Raw genomic sequence first — 20029 nt, 5'->3', positions numbered from 1 at the left:
TAATAAAAATATGAATTCTGCAAGATTTACTCAAAAATACAGTTCCTTGAAGTCGATAGCTCCACCTGGGGCTATCACGGCGTCGTGTTCAACAAAACCAACAGTTCAGGCTGGCCGTGGCATTGCAGGCCAGCTACGGTGTCGGGAAGATCCACAAACAGTACCTTGGATGTGCAGGGCATTGTGAACCTCGAGGTGAGCTCCGGAGAGCGGCGTCGCTGACGTCACAGTGTCGGTTCCCAAGTCGGTGCAGGAGTCGTCGGGCCCTTGAGATCACACGTGTTGCTGATCGAACTCCAGGCTGATGAAGTCATGTGCGCCGGCGTGGATCGCATCAGGGCCGCGGTGCAAAGTGGGACGATGCAACGCACGGTGCCCCCAGGTCACGGTGCAGGCAGCGGCTCGGTGACAGCGTCCAGTGGCGTCAGTGAGACCAGGGCTGTGGTATGAAGTGGGGCGGTGCGACGTGCGGTGTCCACAAGTCACAGTGCAGGCAACGGCATCGTTGCTGAAGCTCTGTCGTCGGTAGGCCCAAGCCAGTGGGACGAAACGGTGCTTTGTGACCCTCACGAGCAGTGTCCACAGGCCACGGTGCAGGCAGGATGCCTGGTGACGACACATGAGTCGATGGTGCTGGCGTCGGTGGACCGGGCTGCAGAGCGGGACGGGACGGTGCTTTGTGTACCTCTCGAGTGGTGTCCACAGGCCGCGGTGCAGGCAGCGGCGCCGGTGTCAGCAGGAGCGCCGTCGTTGGGGATGCCCAGGATGTGGTGTGAGCAGGCAATGCCGGATTGCGGGGCCCACAGGTCGCGGTGCAAGCAGCGTCTCAGTGAAGTCGTCCGACAACGGCGTCGGGGAGACCAGGGTCACGGTGCTAACCTGGGCAATGTGACTCTGTGTGGCATCAGCAGGTCACGGTGCAGGCCAGCGGTGTCATTGGCGGCGTCACAGTGGTTTCTCCTCTTGAACAGCACAAAACACACAGTTCCTAGTGCTGCAGGTCGAGTAAACTGAAGCCTTTGGTGTCCCTGAGACTTCCAACAGGAGGCAAGCTCTACTCCAACCCTTTGGAGAATTTTCTCAAGCAGGACACACAGCAAAGGTCACCCTTTGCACTCTTTTCAGGTAGAAGCAGCAACTGCAGGCCAGTCCACCAAAGCAGCACAGCAAAGGGACAGTACTCCTCCTTCAACTCTTCAGCTCTTCTCCTTGCAGAGGTTCCTCTTAATTCCAGAAAGATTCTATAAGTTTGGGGTTTGGGGTCTTCTTCTTATACCTAGTTCTGCCTTTGAAGTTGGCAAACTTCAAAGCAAAGTCTCAAGTGTTTGCAAGATCCTTCCTTGTCCAGGCCCCAGACACTCACCAGGGGGTCAGAGACTGCATTGTGTGAGGGTAGGCACAGTCCTTTCAGGTGTGAGTGGCCACTCCTCTCCTCCCCTCCAGCATAGATGGCTTATCAAGCTATGCAGGCTACACCCCAGCCCCCATTGTGTCACTGTCTAGAAGAGAGGTGTGAACAGCCCAACTGTCAAACTGACCCAGACGGGGAATTCACAAACAGGCAGAGTCACAGAATGGATTAAGCAAGAAAATGCCTACTTTCTAAACGTGCCATTTTCAAACTAACAATCTAAAAACCAACTTCACTAAAAGATCTATTTTAAATTGTCAGCTCAGAGACCCTAAACTCCACATTTTTATCAGCTCTCAAAGATAATCTGCACTTTAAGGATATTTCAAGGAAGCCCCCATGTTAACCTATGACAGAGATAGACCTTGCACAGTGAAAACCGAATTTGGCAGTATTTTACTGTTAGGACATATAAAACACACTAGTATATGTCCTACCTTGATTATACACTACATCCTGCCCACGGGGCTACCTAGGGCCTAACTTAGGGGTGCCTTACATGTAGTAAAAGGGAAGGTTGAGGCCTGGCAAGTGGGTACACTTGCCAAGTCGAATTGGCAGTTTAAAACTGCACACACAGACACTGCAATGGCAGGTCTGAGTCATGTTTACCTGGCTACTAATGTGGGTGACACAACCAGTGCTGCAGGCCCACTAGCAGCATTTGATTCACTCACAGGCCCTGGGCACCTCTAGAGCACGTTACTAGGGACATATTAGTAAATCAAATATGCCAATTATGGATAAACCAATCCACAGTACAATTTATATGGGGAGCACTTGCACTTTAGCACTGATTAGCAGTGGTAATGTGCACAGAGACAATAAACCAGCAAAAACAGAGTCCAAAACCAGGAGGTCAGAAGGCAAAAAGACAGGGAAGACACGCTGAAAAGCTGCCAGGTCTAACAGTACCCAAAGAGCAAAATGGACAGTTCCACTACATAGGACCAACGGTACATGGAGGCCTTTTGGATCCTTAGTGTTGGACACCAGTAGAACGGTGATCTACCCCATTGCCAATTTTTTTGTTGTGAATATCGATAAGATGATGCAAATGTATACAAGGGAGTGAGCAGTTGTGGCACCTAGGTACTTGAAGAAGCAGGCCTTGAGGGTCTACTGTTTTGAAAACCTCTGTAGACCACAATGAACAGAGAGCCTTATTGGGTCGAGCCCTGGTAACTTGTGACCCCGAACACTTTGGCATATGAGTATCAACTTAGATTTTTTTTTAGTCCACGGAACCTCATTTGGATAACTGTCCTAAACTGTGATTTCACTTTAATGAGTTCTGCACTTTCACATTTTCAGAATAAGTGAGTAGTGTTGTTGAAAATTCATGTAACACCCTCAAAATATGTTATACCAACTGTGATTTTTCAGATTGAAGAATCCCATTTGGAAAATTGTCTTAAATTGTGATTGCACTTTTCTGCCTTTTGCACTTTCCAAACAAGAGAGCGGGTCTCTTGGAAATAATGTTCTACCCTATGTAGACTGTATCAAGTTAGTTGCCGTTATGTACATTATCAGGAGCTTGCACATTAATCTATTGGTCAATGTTGAACGTAAGCTCATTTTGCAAAGCTCAGAAAGGCTTACATAAGAATAGCTTATGTATGTCTTTTCAGTATACAAGTTTTTTAACTCAAGTTTTTAACTACTGAAATGGTTTTCTAACTGAATATACGAAAAGTACATATTGGTGTCCTGCATCAGGGTTTCTAGAGCAGTCTTAGTGTTTACCAACAAGTGACAGTGTGGGAGCACTTTTCACTCATTTAGTTTAATGATCTTATTGGTTTGTAAAATTACAATGTATCTCACTAAGATGGATTTATGTTTGTTCAAGTTTTATGATTTTGGTGATCGAAATAAAGAGATGATGATGAATAAGCCAGGCTTTAGTTTCCCACTTCCTGAAGTTATCCACCAGTGCTCCTTTGAGAGGCTAGAGGCCTCAAATTTGAAGGATTTAGAGAGGTTTGGGTGTATTAGACACCAGGGAGAATAAGGTGAAGACTGGTTAAGTCTGCTTCTGCCATGTCATCTGCCAGAAAAAAAGGAAAAAACAAATTGCTGCTGAAGCGGCATGAGGTATTATTGCTGTCTTTGTCTCAGACCCATGAAACCTGAAATTTCTAATTGTTGGTGTACTTTCTTTGACAAAGACGATAGTACCTATGACTTTGTAGTAGTTTTGATCGGATTGAAAAAAATCAAGTGAGCAGTCTAATGTTGCTCTAACAAAAGGCAGATCTATCAGCTGAGCACATATCCAGAATAATGACTGAATCACAACCATGCATAGAGACTGATAATAACCCCTTCGCCCACAGAGTGAGTTCTTGTATTAGTCGTGTGTAAGCCATTTTGCATTAACTGTTTGGAAGGACCAATACTATTATGGACTACAGACTTAAAAGTTGTGCTACAGTTCTGGAATGTGGGCCACTGCAAAAGTGGCTAATGGGACTAATGTCTGTTTTAGTGGGGCAACATCATCCACCCAGACTACAGGTGGCATCTCAGGCTAGCCTCAACATGAAATGAGCTATCTTGAAGAACCAAATATGCCCGTACAACAACAGAAATATTGCACTTCTAAAGGCACTTCGAGAACTGCCTCTGCAGCCAACACATCCCCAATTATTGATGATGCTGGGATCAACCTGAAAAACATTTCATGTAAGTTGCATTACCAATATTAAGACACATTCTCAAGTACTCTTTTGGAATATCAAGTCAACAGGCAATATGTTATACGTAATAACACATGCAACTAATTGCTCAGTGTTTAAAACAGAATATCAGCTTGGGGAAAGAGTTTTCACATTACATACAACTCACCCATTTTTGATAAGTACTTTAGAGCGCTCATGCATCAGTGGAGTCACACCATGCAACTGCAGTGTTGTTAAGATGCCTAAACAGGGCCACGCTGCAGCATACCAGAACACAGTGACGGAGGTATCATTGAAGCAAACTTCCACTTGCTCCATCACGTATTCCTTCCCAAACTTATCCTTGAGTGTGATCGCCCACATCAATCCAGAAGCCCTGTCAATGAGGAAAGAAACCATGAACGGTATTGTAAAAGTCACTTGTAAACTCATGCCCTGGGTCTGACAAGCAAGTAATTATTTTACATCAGTAACACTGCAACAATGTCTTTTAAACACGTCAGTCGCCTAATGAATGTTGTATAAAAGTGTTTTTTTTTTCTTTGAGTACCAAGGGATGAGGACATCCAAATGTTTCAAAATAAATGGGCAGAAAGAAAATGAGTTACTTACCTGCAACTGTGGTTCTCCAGTATTGGTATCTTTCATAGATGCACATGCTTGAATGACTAAGTGGGAGTCCCATGGTAACTTAACAAAGCAGTATATAACAATGTAATAGGCTATAATAGGAATTACTTAGTCAGTTTAGTAGCCTATCTACCTCCTTTGTGAAGAAAAAAAAAAAAAAAACACACAAAAGGACCAAATTTGAAATATATAACCAATAAGACAACAGCACCCTCTAGAACACTCCCAACAGAGGCTGAAGCCCTCGGATTTTCTAGCACTAGTATTATCTTAATAACCTTTTATGAGTAAGGGTAGCCTCTGAGGGGAGGAGGGTGGGTCGCATGTGAATCTATGAAAGATACCAATAATGGAGAACCACAGTTACAGGTAAGGAACTCATTTTCTTCTCCAGTATTGGATCTTTCATAGATTCACAAGCTTGAATCAGATTAACAAGCAAATACATTAAATAAAACATTTGTGCATTATAATAAACACAAATTGGGGGGGGATGGGGGGCACAGAGACTCACCTTATCCAAAGAGATGGCGTAGTGGCGTAGTACTGCCTATCCTACTGTTGAATCCGCTCTATGGCTCTCATCCCAGGCAATGTCTTGTGAATGTATGCCTATTTGACCTTGTTGCTGCTCTGCAGATATGGTGAATAGGCACCCTAGCGAAACGAGCTGTTGATGTGGCTACAGCTCTAGTGCAGTAGGCCCTTACTCTGCCCTGCAAAGGATTTCCGGCTTGTGTATGGCAAAACTGTATAGTAGCCGCTATCCTTCATTTAGTGATGGTTTGTTTGGTAACCAAGAGACCTCATCTAATATCTCCGTATGCCAGAGCCAACTGGTCTGATTTTCTTATGTTATGCATTCTCTGTAGGTAGAATGTGCAACATTGTTTAACATCTAAAGAGTGTAGACACTTTTCAGCTGGCGTTTGAGGATTCAGGAAAACAGTTCTGACAACAACCTGTTCATTTAAGTGAAATTTTGATGGAACTTTTAGAATAAACGTCAGGTTTGTTCACAAGATTAAACGGTCTGCAGTGATCTGTAGGAACAGTTGTTTGATGGTAAACATGTGTATGTCACTTACTCTCTCCACAGAGAGAGTAAGCGACATACAAGTGATGTTTTCCATGTGAGATGTTTGATATCTGACTTATGAATTGGCTCAAATGGCGGTTTCATAAGCTGCCCAGGACAATGTTGAGATACCACAGAAGTGGAGAGTTTTGAACGGGTGGAAAAGTCCTTAAGAGACCTTTGTGGAATTGTTTACTAATGCAGGCAGACCACAAGGTCAATGTATTAATGGTGCACTTGAATCTAGATATTGCCGCCAGATGTACTTATATTGAGGAATGAGACAATCCGGATTTTGCTAAGTGTAGCAAATACGGGAGAATTTGCTATGGCGTTGCTGTGAGTGGTTGGTTGTTGGAGGATACACACCAAAGACAGAATAATTTCCATTTGAACTTGTACGTCCTGTTTGTTGGGTCGGCCCTTGCCTTGGTCAGAATTTCCCTGCATTCCGATGGGATGACTAACAAGGAAAACTCACTGAATTAAAGATCCATGCTGACAAGTGCAGTGATGTCAGGTCTGGATGCTGTGTCTGTCCCTAGTTCATTGTCAGCAACAACGGCGTTACGCTGAGTTTTAGATGAGGTTGCTAAGAGAGGAGTAAGAGCTTGGTGAACTAGAATTATCTGGGCCATCTGGGAGCCATGAGGAGAAGTCTGCAAGGTTCCCTCTTTATCTTGTTGACTACTTTTGGGATCAACGGGATCAGTGGAAAAGCGTAGCCATATATTCCAGACTATTGTATTAAAAATGCATTCCTGCACAATCCTTTTTGAGGGTGCCAACTTGCAAAGAACAGGCATTTCTTGTTCTCTGTCGGAAACAGATCCAGGTGTAGTTTGCCCCACCGATGGAGTAGAGTCTGTTGATTTAGCTCCCATTTGTGATAATGAATAATTGTCCTGCTCAAGACGTCTGCAAGGAGATTAGATATTTCTGGTAGATGCTCTGCCCTGATGGTTATGTGATGCTGAAGTGCCCAGTTCCAGATCTCATGTGCCTCAGCAGAACGTCCGTCATTGCTTGTTCAAATATAACATACTGATGGTATTGTCTGTTCTTACGAAACTGATGAGTGAACTATTTTTGGGAGGAAAGCTTTTAATGCTAAGGTGGTTGCCTTGAGTTCTAGCCGATTGGTATGAAGGTTTCTCTCCTCTGTGGACCATCTCCTGCTGAGCTTCAAGAGCTGGAGATGTGCTTCCCAGCACTGCAACAACACATCTGTCGTTATTGTGAAACTTGATATGTTTTGTAAATATCAGAGACCTTTGGATGGGTTTGTTCACCAAAGTATTGCTGTTCTCATAGCCGGTGTTATTTGAATGAGATCTTCGAATGAGCCTTGTGTCTGTCGCCATTGCTCATCTATCTGTTCTTGTAGTGGACGTAGGCGTAACTGACAGTTTGAGACCAAAGGAATGCACGAGCAGAACATCATTCCGATTAATGATTTGTACATCAGGACAGAAACAGACTTTATTTTGGATAGTTTGCTTGCCAGCTGATTACTTTTTGCCTGTCTGTCATTGGAGGGATAGGTGTGCCTAGAATGGTTCCCAAAAACATTAGTTTTGTTGTTATTTCAGATGGGATTTGTGCTAATTTGTTGTGAGCCCCAATTTGCTGAATAGTGAAAGGCAAGTGGCTGTGGCTACTGCTGTTTGTTGTGATGTAGGAGCCAGTCGTTCAAGTATGGGAATACCTGGAATCACTGTTGTCTAAAATGTGCTGTTGCCGGGGGCCAACATCTTTGGGAAGATTCTGGGGGCAGATTTTAGTCCAAATGGAAGCACTTTGAACTGAAAATGGAAACCGGCTACCTGGAATGGTAGGAAATTTGCGAGGACCTCGATGTATAGGGACATGACAAAATACGTGTCCTGTAGATCAAGAGATGTCACGTGATTCCCATTGTTCAAGAGTTTTAGTATGTCCTGAACCGTCACCATGCGAAAAGTATGCTTTTTAGAAATGTGTTATATCTTGAGAGATAGAGTATAGGGCACCAATTTTCTGAGGGTTTTTTTATGAGAAAAAGTGAGCAGTATCCTATTCCATTTTGAGTTTTTGGAATGGTTTCTATTGCTCCTTTTTTCAAGAGGTGTTTTAAGCAAGATGGTGGTGGGCCTGATGGTGGAGTGTTTGGAGGCTTCAGGAGAAAATCCAAGGAATTTCCTTTTGAAATTACATCTAGAAGCTACCTGCCTGAAGTTGTCCTGGTCCACTGTTGGAAATGATGTGATATCCACCCCCGATTCGAGATTGTTAGTGAGGTAGACAGTATCTTTGCTAGGTTATTGCTTTCTAGTATCTCTGCAGCTTGCTGGTAACTTTCCTCAGGAACTGTGTCTTTATGCAGCTGCTGGAATGTTGTCTGTATTGTTGTTGTTGTTGTGTATACTGAGATCGGTATTGCATGCGACCAGGCTGGTACTGCCTGCAGGGCTGGGAGCCTCCTCAAAACAATTTGTTTCCCCTTCCCCTAGCTCCTCAAAAGGGCTAATTCCAGTACTGGAGCGTGCCAAGGGACTTTGCTTTATCAGTGTCAGCCTTTATAGATTGCAAGGCATCATCCACATGCTTGCCAAACAATGATTCTCAGTCAAGAAGCATATCTAGAATTTGTTTTGTATTTCTGGGTAGAAAGAGGTGGATTTTAACCAACCCTGCCTGCGAATAATTGCAGCCCCTGCTAGTTGCCTAAATCCTGTGGCGGACACATCAATTGCACAGTTGATCATCTCTGCAGATACACGTTACCCCTCCTGTAGTATTTTGCACGCTTCTAATTTTGGCTCGTCAGGTACTAGGTCTATGTATGGTGCCATGTCTGACCACATTTAGCGGTCATACAGAGATAAAATAGCAAGCAAGTTCGCTGCTCTTACTGTAGTGGCTGTCATTGTCGAGAATATTTGGCCAATGCTGTCTAGCCTATGGTAATCTCTATCAGGACGAGATATCAGTGCAGAGGGGTTCCTTGAGCACCGCTGTGTTGCCTACGATACCACCGAATCAGGTTTTGGTTGTCCAATAAGGCAAGTTGGAGAATTGTCTGGTGCGTTATATTTCTTATCCAAACGTAGAATAACTCAAGATACAGTAGCCATTTTTTCATGGCTTTCAGTTGTTCCTGCCAGATGTAATCTACTATTGGAATTGCTCTTACTGACTTCTTTGCAGGTTCCTTGAAGTCATAAAGGAAACAGTCTGACTCCCTTGTTAACAACAGCAGTTTGAACCTTTTTGCTGCTCTTTCCATTAGGTTGTGGAATCCCCCAATATCTTCCGGAGGAGAATCCACTGGTGCCGCCAGAGGTGGAGAGGGGGTGGGAATGAGGTAGTCGCCCCACTCATCTTGCTCAGTTACAGTGTCCCATACTTCCCCTTCCTCTCTATCTTCCCTGATGATATTATGTCATCCTCCAGGGGTTTTGATATGTCAGTTGTCACTCCTTGTGCAGGGGCAATCAGTGTTGTAAGTAACTGGAGTGAGACCTGGTAAAGGCGTGAGGGTCTGAAAAAGGCATCCCGGGTCATGCCTCTTGACTTATAGGTGTGGCAGGAGTTGACGGTGGGAATCTACGGTAGTAGTCTTGTAACATGGGTTGCAAGTTTGTTTCTAGGGATGCAGGCATTGAAATAGACTGTTCCTGACACTTTTGATGGAATGGTTCCACCTGTCGCCTGCAGTGTAGTACCCCTGATACGCTTCATTGTCGTCATCTCCATAATACTGGCATTTCACCTGTAGTTCAGACGGGCTACAAGCCACACCAAAAGGCCCTTCATCTTCAGATTCATCATCCTCATCCAAGAGCTGTAACAGTGGTAGGGCAACACTTTACCTCAGGAAGTATGCCTTGGAAGAATGGTGGATTCTCTTTTATAGGTAAGGATAGCGGGGAAACTTTTTTTTTTTTCGGCATGCCTTGGTGTTTCCATGCCTTCTGTAAGCATATCCGCTGATGGAAACGTTCTAAATTCATGTTCCGTGTACGGCAAGTATGTGGTTGTTTGCTTCGATGACAGTGTCATCGCTAGTTGCGTCTTTGTAATTTTCGTCGACGGTTTCATTGACGGAATAGTCATTGATTTTGCTGCTGTCCAAGGTATCGTCGATGGGGATGACGATAGTGGTGCCGTCGACGGTGTCTTCATCAACAGTGTCGTAGTCGACGATGCCTTTGACAAGGTTTTTGTAGGCGAGTCCTGCCTCGTAGTAGGCATCTTCAACAACAGCAAGTTACAAAAGGCTGTCGTCGACAGGCTGCGTCAATTGGCGCTTGAAAGTTTTTGTGGTGACAATCTTCGTTGAGGAAAGCGGTGACAATGTTATAATCAATGGCGATCTTGCAGTTGTACACGTTGAGGTCCCCATCAGGGTAGTCCTAGACGCTGACGTCGATCACTTCCTCAACAGTATTTTTGTCTCTGGTGTGACTTTTTGTTTTTCGTTGATGGTACAGGCTTGGAAGTCTGTCTCAATATAGATTCCTTCAGGGAAGGCATAGTAGGCTCAGATCTAATGTTACGGATAGGCCTTTCATGTTTGGAGGTCAAAGGGTAGACCTTATGCCTCCTTTCTTGGTCACTGTCAGTATGTTTCGATTTTTTACTGATGTTGGACGGTGGCTCTGTAGAAAGTTTTTCTTCAGCTTTTTTTCTCTTACTGGAAGTTGTGCCCTGTGAGGAAATTTCACTGTTGTCCTCTGACATTGGATATCCCTTGGTGTTCAACTTCTGGAGATCCAGTAAGAGCCTGCATTACTGGGCCTTCGGTGTTTTTTGCAAAAAAGGTGCAACAAATTTTACATTCTTTCACCTTATGCTTCGGATAAAGGCAATATTTGCACTTCTTATGTGGATCTTCTGAAAGGAGCCTTTTCGTTCAACAGGTCTCACAATCCCTGAAAAGCCTTTTTTTTTAAAAAATGTCTGGGAGATCTTATCTAGTCAAGAGTAAGTAGGTAAAAGAAATAATGTTTCTTTCTCCCTTTATACGACGTGCAGTAGAAAATCTGAAGGCTTCAGCATCTGTTGGGAGTGTTCTATAGGGTGCTGCCATCTGATTGGTTATACATCAAATTTGTTCCTTTTTTTTGTTTTGTTTTTTACAGAAGAGGTAGATAGGCTACTAAACTAAGTCATTCCTATCTAACCTATGGCATTGTGTGTGTCTGTGTGTGTGTGTATATATATATATATATATATATATATATATATACACACACATTTGTTAAGTTTCCGTGGGACTCCCACTTCGACGATGGGGAATATTCAAGCATGTGAATCTTTGAAAGATTCAATAGTGGAAAATATATGCTAATTATTAGCAGACACAAGAAAAATTTGCACCCACTCCAATAAAATTCAGAGAAGAGGGAGGACATATGACAAAATCAACAAAACTACAGTTTTTTAAAACACGGCAAAGCCAAAATCTGTGTGGTTGATACCTGGAAGTGTCTGGATGGTTTCATCAAAGTAGTAATTAATCCATATATGCATGCAGTCACCAATCATTCACTGCTCCAGACAAAAGCATCTGTCCATTCATGCATGAACTCATTCTTGCATTCACACACATGCCTATCCACAACATCATACCAACACACACACTCACCAATCTATGAATTGCCACTTTAATTTACCAGTCTGATATTTTGGCTTTGCTGTTAGCTTGTGAGCAGAGTGAGAGAGATACCAGCACTGTGCAACCGCTAATCATTGAGGACAATAGCGTAGGACTTATAAGGTGTTAAAGTCCCGTTCTTATTGAGGGTATTTTGCTTTCTTGCCCAAAGGGCTTTAAGAGTTCTTCCCTTGTGGAAGCCATGTCTAAAGACCCTCTGTGTATTTAAAGACGGATGAGTCTTACTCTTAAAACCATGCTACAGGAATAGTCTCACAGATGTGTCACCTTCCTTCAATAATGAGCTGTGGCAGTCTGCTTTCCCTTATGAGGCTGCCTGTAGACTGGTGGCAGGGGAGCTGAAATTAATGACGTAGACTACTTTTTTTTTTTTTTAATAACCCTTGCTCAATGACTGCTGGCAGACAATCTACGCCGATCAACCACCCCACAGGGTGCAATGAACCCCTTACCCCATCCCTGCCCAACATCATGATTAAACGATATTCGTGGTGTGGAATTTCAAACAATATCTACTGCTGTGAAAGACAGGATGTTTCAGAAATCACTCATCCTGTAAAGCAATCCACTTATCCCTTTTGGTGCCATGCAGTGAGGTGACTTATTATAGTAGCATTCTCATTTTGTCAGAGTTCTGGTAATAGCCTCTTTAATTTTGTCAGGGCTCAGATTATATGAGGCTTTGGATTCTAGCAGAGCTTTGGTATTGCCGTCCTTCTGCAAATCTAAATACTGGGGCTGGAAGTAAGCAGGAAGAGATAGTGCCAAATTTGAAATGCACTGCTAGTCTGTGAACAACCACAAACTTGCATGTTAAGGTGATTAACTATAAATTTTGCAATATATTCCTACGGAGCAAAGGCTGGAAACTTACTACCGATAATGTCAGGAGTAAAACTCCCTTTACGATGGGCAAAAAAGGGATTTAATGAAAGTGAATTTGAAATAGCTCTGCAGATTTTCACATGAGCTTACAAATGTCTAATGGTTTCACAAAAGTCTACTAGGAATATGGTTTACAGGCCTATTTCTGTAAATTCATGGACTTATTGTTGTCTCTTGAAACAATGTCTATGGACCCTATATAGCTATTGGTCATAATCCATATATATCTCCTATGATTGTAATTGATAATATAATTATGTCTATGCAATAAAGAATTTTAACAATATTTCTGTAAACTTGTGAATTCTTAAAAGTCTTTAATTTGCACACTGTCACCAATGTACAGACATATGCTTGTGGATCGTGACTGTAGGAAGTTCGCTCTGTATATACCAGCTCAAAGCGAGAGATAGTGTGCACAGAGTCCGAGGGTTCCCGTTAGAGGTTGGTAGTGGCAAAATCAGATAATTCTAATGCTCTATTTTGTGGTAGTGTGGTCGAGCAGTTGGCTTATCAAAGGGCAGTGTTAAGCATTTGTTGTACACACACAGGCAATACATGAGGAGAACACACTGAAAGACTTAACTCCAGGCCAATAGTTTTTATATAGGAAAATATATTTTCTTAATTTATTTTTGAAACCACAAGTTCAAGATTTGAAGTAAATACATAAAATGCAAGTTACTCCAAACAAGTAAGAAAGGAACTTTGAATTAAAGCAGTTAAATACACAGTATTAGGTAAACTGACAATAAGCTATTTTAAAAGTGGACACAGTACAAAAACCAACAGTTCCTGGGGGAGGTCAGTATTGGTTAGTTTCTCAGGTAAGTAAAACACTTACAAGTTCAGTTTCCTGGGCATAGGCAGCCCACAACTGGGGGTTCAAGGCAACCCCAAAGTCACTGCACCAGCAACACAGGGCCGGTCAGGTGCAGAGGTCAAAGAAGGGCCCAAAACACGTAGGCGCCTATGGAGAACAGGGGTGCTCTGGTTCCAGTCTGCCAACAGGTAAGTACCTGCGTCTTCGGAGGGCAGACCAGGGTTTTTTTTGTAGAGCAGTGGGGGGAGGGGAAACACAACAGGCACTCAAAACACACCCTCAGCAGCACAGGGGCGGCTGGGTGCAGTGTGCTTAGCAGGTGTCGGGTTTTCTGTAGAAATCAATAGAGGGACCCGGGGGTCACTCTAGCGATGCAGGCAGGGCACAGGGGGGCTTCTCGGGCCAGTCGCCGACTGCGCTAGGCAGAGGGTCGCCTGTTGGTCACTCCTGCACTGGAGTTCGGTTCCTTTCGGTCCTGGGGGCTGCGGGTGCAGTGCTTGGTCCAGGTGTTGGGATCTTTGTTCCAGGTAGTCGCGGTGAGGGGGAGCCTCTGGATCCTCTCTGCATGCGTCGCTGTGGGGGTACAGGTGGGTCGTCTCAGGTTACTCATGAGGTCGCAGTCGCCTGGTAGTCCTCTCTGCAGTGTTGGTTCTCTGGAGCTCGAGCCGGGGGCACCGGGTGCAGAGTGTGAAGGCTCACGCTTCCGGCGGGAAGAGTGAGTTCTTTGGAAGTTGCTAAAAAGTTGCAAAATTGTTGCTGTTTTTTTTCTCCGTTGTCTCTGCAGGGCTTTCAGGTCAGCAGTCCTTCTTCTTCTTGTAGGTTGCAGGAATCTGATTTCCTGGGTTCTGGTTCACCCCTAAATACTAGATTTAGGGGTGTGTTTAGGTCAGGAGGGCACTAGCCAATGGCTACTGTCCTGGAGGGTGGCTACACCCTCTTTGTGCCTCCTCCCTGAGGGGAGGGGGGCACATCCCTAATCCTATTGGGGGAATCCTCCAATCTCAAGATGGAGGATTTCTAAAGGCAGGGGTCACCTCAGCTCAGAGCACCTTAGGGGCAGTCCTGACTGGTGGGTGACTCCTCCTTGTTTTTCTCATTATCTCCTCCAGCCTTGCTGCCAAAAGTGGGGGCAGTGGCCGGGGGGGCGGGCATCTCCACTAGCTGGGATGCCCTGGGGTGCTGTAACAAAAGGCATGAGCCTTTGAGGCTCACTGCCAGGTGTTACAGTTCCTGCAGGGGGAGGTGAGAAGCACCTCCACCCAGTACAGGCTTTGTTCCTGGCCACAGAGTGACAAAGGCACTCTCCCCATGTGGCCAGAAACTCATCTGGTTGTGGCAGGCTGGCAGAAACTGGTCAGCCTAGCACTAGGAGTCGGACTGGTATTCAGGGAGCATCTCTAAGATGCCCTCTGGGTGCATTTAACAATAAATCCCACACTAGCATCAGTGTGCATTTATTGTGCTGAGAAGTTTGATACCAAACTTCCCAGATTTCAGTGTAGCCATTGTGGAACTGTGGAGTTCGTGTTTGACAAACTCCCAGACCATATACTCTTTATGGCTACCCTGCACTTACAATGTCTAAGGTTTTGCTTAGACACTGTAGGGGCATAGTGCTCATGCACATATGTCCTCACCTGTGGTATAGTGCGCCCTGCCTTAGGGCTTTAAGGCCTGCCAGAGGGGTGATGTCCCTATGCCACAGGCAGTGTGAGGTGGGCATGGGACTCTGAGGGGACAGCCATGTTGACTTAGTAATTTTTTCCCCACCAGCACACACAAGCTGTGAGGCAGTGTGCATGTGCTGAGCGAGGGGGTCTCCCAGGGTGTCATAAGACATGCTGCAGCCCTTAGAGACGTTCCCTGGTACCAGGGGTATCATTTACAAGGGACTTATCTGGGTGCCAGGGCTGTGACAATTGTGGGAACAAAGGAACAGTTTAGGGAAACAACACTGGTGCTGGGGCCTAGTTAGCAGGGTCCCAGCACACTTTCAATCATAACTAGCATCAATAAAAGGCAAAAAGTCAGGGTGTAACCATGCCAAGGAGGCATTTCCTTACAGTGACTCTTTAAAAACTGGGATGGAACACATAATATGATATCACAGAGAAATGGTAGTTAAAGTTGCACAATAGATTAGCAAAACATTTTTCGACAAGTTGCAGATTACTTTTGTGCTCATGTTACTCTGAAAGCAAACAATCACCAATTTTGCTTTCAGAGTTCTGTAAATACTTGCGTTTAATCAGACATCATTCTGGGAGCACTTCAAGTAGCTTCAATTTGTTTCATTTTATTAAAGTGTGCACACTTTTATACAGGAACTACTGCCTGTAATGAAAGTAGAGATCACAGTGTTTCCTTCAAGTATTAATCCTAAAGGAAGGCTTTTCATTAATGTGTCAAACTAAGGTGTGCAATCCAATCTACACCTGGATTCAAGCCTTTCCTTAATGGAAGAAAATCCTCTTTCACAGATCCATATTGTGGCATTGTAAATTGGCAGGCACATGGGTTGTTGCTACTGAGGACTGGGTCTTCTCTTGTCCAGTGGACAAAATAAACATGAAAGCTGGTCATCAATGACATTAAGCAATATGTCTTGGGTGTCGGGTGACAAGAACTACACACCCATGTGTGATTACTGCTCACCCAAGCATCAGTAACACCAGTGACTAACGTCACAGACCTCTCCACCCAGACCTGAGTGATTGTAGACAAACCCTCAGCTCCAGAACTAACTCTAGCCTCGTAAACACCTCCACATCAGTTTCTTGTAGCTGCAAAAACTGGCTAATGAAAATCCCAGTTCACCAACCCTGTAGCCAATCCAATCTCCCTGTATTTGCACACTCTTCTTCCTCTGCATGTGTGCACACAGAGTGTGCATGTACAGCAAATAGGGCCCAATGGTGGTAAAGTGAACTCAACTGGGTAGACGGTTAGCAACAGGCAAGGCAATTATACCGCACTGATGATGGAGAGCACTTAGTCATGCATGAGATATAATTGCGCACTACATAAACCAGTACTATGTAGGATAGAACCCCACACACCTTTATCATTGACAATATGGTGTGAAGGGTGGTGGCTCTGAGGGAAGCCCAGCAGCAGTGACATCAATACATAATGCATTCACAGTCGAAGGAGGCAGAGAACATATCACAGGGGCTCTGCTTTTTGTCAGTCTAGTGTAATGCACGATGCCCAGCAGCCCGCACAATAGGTCACAAAATCCATTACAATTGGACTGGATGTTCATTTTAGGAACCTTGCTCTAACTGGCTCATGTGGCATCACACTTTTACTGCTTTTTCCCAATAGCCGCTAGCATTGTAGCTGTTTGAGACTGCACTGCCAGCAGAGGATGCTGGCTGAAGATATACAGCAATTGCACTTTCATTGTAGTTCATGCGAGAAATGGCAGAATGTGTTTCACGACAATAAAGTTCACTAGTCTTCAAATGTGACAATTTGAGTCTTTCACCTTTGGCATCTTGGTGTCAAGTTAATGGATCCAAAATAGGCAACAAGTACACCCCTTTAGTTCTGTATTCTTGGCTAGAGACGCAATATGGTGACTGTGTGAAACGGTTGTGCAAAGCCTTCATCCTCCCAGCTCGAGCTGTGCGGGCTAGATCGCAGTAACTACATGAACAGAAGGAGCTTATACGAAGCATCAGCGCAGGAACAAACCTATTCTTCAGTGCCGCTCTGCATTCAGCAAGTCACAGGTGGCCAAGACGGAGGTGGGCAGGAGGACAGAGGGGGGGCTTAAGAGTCCATTGAGGGGACGACGACTTCTGGCAGAGCAGCAATAGCCAAAGATAGCATTCCCACAAAAGTTAGCCTCCTGGCATATGGCTTTGAAAATGGTAGGCTCTCTCAAGGCCAAAGTGGGGACAGTTCTCAAGGCAACAGCCAGGACTGACTCAGGCAGGGGTTTACGCAGCAGGTGCAGAAAGATGGCCAGAAGCGGTACTAGACGACGAGGGGATCCAGCAAGCACCAAGACAGAGAGGAGCGAGGAGTCACAGGAGGGGGAAAATGGTTGTGGTGGACACTGTGTGGTCCCCTCCTGCAGCACAACATTTATATTAGTCTTTCTGAACAAACCAGTGGGGGAACAGAGTCTTAATACATTTGACCAGGGGAAGCTGTTCATTACAGCCTGCAGAACTGAAAAGTGCAACGAATGTTCCTGAGAGACAGGAGGCGATTTTTCATGAAAAGGACCCACAACAAGCATAAGACGTACAATGCGGTGCTACAAGGTCCATCCCCCAGGTACTTGATTCTGCTGTAACTACCCCGTCAAACCCCCATTCGTTGTCGGCTAATGGGGTTCCTAGAGGGTCTGCACCCAAACAACCTTTGGCTAAAACCTCTGGGCTGGTCAATGAGAGTGCGGGTGTGTGGGGGGGTACAGCTGCATTATTCTGCTGATAAGGTGGGGGACAAGGAGGTGGTGGTGGGGGGGAGTCCAGTTGAGGGGACCCCTCGACGGATCTCAATCCCTTTTGAATTGGGCCATACTATCCCAATGAGAGGGGGGGTGCAGCCTTAAGAGAAGAAATGCCAGCTCCTTTAATGTGGTGTGGGCGGGGGGAGGCGGTCAGACTCAAAAGCTGCTGATAATTTTTTCTCCGTATCTGATAAATCAAACTGGTCGGCCAAAGAAAGGGATTCCTCCCCGGATGATCTCAATGATAGCTCTCTAAGTGATATAAGCGGAACCCTTGTAAACATCGCCAAGATAACAGTCATAATAGCAGCTGTCAAAAATGGGAAGAGTGCTAAGAATAAAAAAACAACTGAAAAAGGGACTACACCAGCACACAGAGCTTAGGGGGTAGCAGAGATCCCCAAGATATGTCACTAAATGGACTCGTTGCTGAAGATCCGACCCTTGAAGCCATCTACCAGGACATAATGGCACATAGAAAGGAGACATGAGCTAACGGCCATAGGACTAGGGCAGTTACAAGAAACTGCAGGGAGCAAATCGTAAGCTAATTAAACCTGCTCTCAGATTTCCAAAAGGATGACTTCTTTGGAAGACAGAATAAGAGAATGTATGTCGGAACAATGCATGCTGGAACAATGCATGCCTGAACAACAAGGTCGGAACAACGACCGCGTTGTTACCACTAATGCCTTTACCACGAATGCCTTAACAACGATTTTTTGTTGTAAAGGCATTCCTGGTAAAGGCATTAGTAACTGGCATGCATGGTTCCAGCATGCGTTCCCCCTGGCCCCCCACCCCTGGCCCTAAAACAACCCCAACCCCCCCCCACGTCCCTAAAATTACAGCTACTCCCACCCCACCCCTAAAACCTAAAACCACCACAAACCCCTCACCCCGCCCCTAAAATTACTGTGACCCCCACCCCACCCCTAAAACCATCCCAACCCCCACCCCGCCCCTAAACCAACCCCAACTCCCCACCCCATCCCTAAAACCTAAACTACCCCAACCCCCCACCCCACCCCTAAAACCAACTCCCCACCCTGCCCCTAAAATTACCCCAACACCCCACCCCCACCCCTAAAACGACCCCTACCCCGCCCCTAAGACTACCCCGACCCCCACCCTTCCACTAAAACCTAAAACCACCCCAACCCTCCACCCCACCCATAAATTACCAACCTTCACCCCTAAAACCTAAAACCACCTCAACCCGCCCCTAAAATTACCCTGACCCCCCCACCCCTGCCCCTATAACCTAAAACTACCACAACCCCACCCCTAAACATACTGAAACCCCCACCCCACAAACCTAAAACCACCCCAACCCCCACCCCGCCCCTAAAAATACTTCCCCCCCACTCCCCACCCCCACCCCTAAAACCACCCCGGTCCCCCCACCCTGCCCCTATAACTAAAAATGCCCCAAACTAAAAATACCCAACCCCCGCTCCTAAACCACCCCGACCCCCACACCTAAAACTAAAAATACCTCAACCCCTAAAACAAAAAAAAAACGACCCCCCTCCCCTACACCACCCCGACCCCCAATACTAAAAATACCCCAGCCCCCCACACCTGCCCCTAATACTAAAAATACCCTGACCCCGCGCCGCTAAAACAGCCCCACTTACCGGACTGATCACGTCGTCCTCCTCAGCCGACTCCCTTCTTCTGTGCCTTAACCACGCATGTGCGTGGTCCAGCACATGCGTGGTTAAGGCACCAAACAAGGAAGTTGTGGTTAACAAAAGCGTTGTTCCACTTTCGTTGTCCACGACTTTGTTGTTATGGAGTTGGGATTAAGGCCGCTTCCCAGAATCTCAACAGTAGAGACTGATATGGCAGCAGTGAAGGGGCAAGTAGAGTCTCAGCTCAGGAATACACAATGGAAGTTTAAGGACTGAAAGTCGCCAATGCCATAATAATTTGAGGGTCCTGGGGATTGAGGAAGGCCTGGAGGGAACCAATACCCAGAAGTTCATATTAAATCTATTTCAGAAAGCCTTCCCAGATCTCACGGGCTGTAACTGGGAATGGGAAATAAAGAGGGTACAATGATTTCCATTAACAAGAAAGCAATTGGAGCATGGCACAGAGAAACCCAGAGCAATTTTGGTCTTTTTTGGAAACTTTCTCCTACGACAGGCTGTGTTTGAGAAGGCCTGACCAGATGCTAAACTGAGTGCTGACGACTGCACATTCTTTACTAGATCTGATGTTTATCATGCCACGATCGACAAGCGCTGGAGGCTGAGACAGCTGATCAAGCCATTCCATAAACCCTGCAAAGCTCACAATTATTAGAAATTATTAGACTAAGGGCTTTGGTTTGGAGGTTAGGGCTAAACAATTTCTGGGTGAAATAATCTGAAGGCT

General features: G+C 45.4%; 1 protein-coding gene across 3 annotated transcripts in view; it reads right to left on the bottom strand.

The window, feature by feature from the left end:
- FBXO15 (F-box protein 15) overlaps positions 1–20029 on the bottom strand; it is a 330998-nt gene that overhangs the window by 232413 nt on the left and 78556 nt on the right. For all 3 annotated transcript variants that reach the window (XM_069219882.1, XM_069219881.1, XM_069219883.1), the window contains one exon: positions 4265–4474. In XM_069219882.1, the coding sequence (XP_069075983.1) occupies positions 4265–4474 (210 nt within the window). The remainder of the gene's footprint in view (positions 1–4264; positions 4475–20029) is intronic.

The sequence above is a fragment of the Pleurodeles waltl genome, chromosome 2_2 (genome assembly GCF_031143425.1).
Source record: "Pleurodeles waltl isolate 20211129_DDA chromosome 2_2, aPleWal1.hap1.20221129, whole genome shotgun sequence".
NCBI lineage: Eukaryota > Metazoa > Chordata > Amphibia > Caudata > Salamandridae > Pleurodeles > Pleurodeles waltl.
Note: the sequence above shows the minus strand (reverse complement) of the source record. Positions and strands in the feature narration are given on the sequence as shown.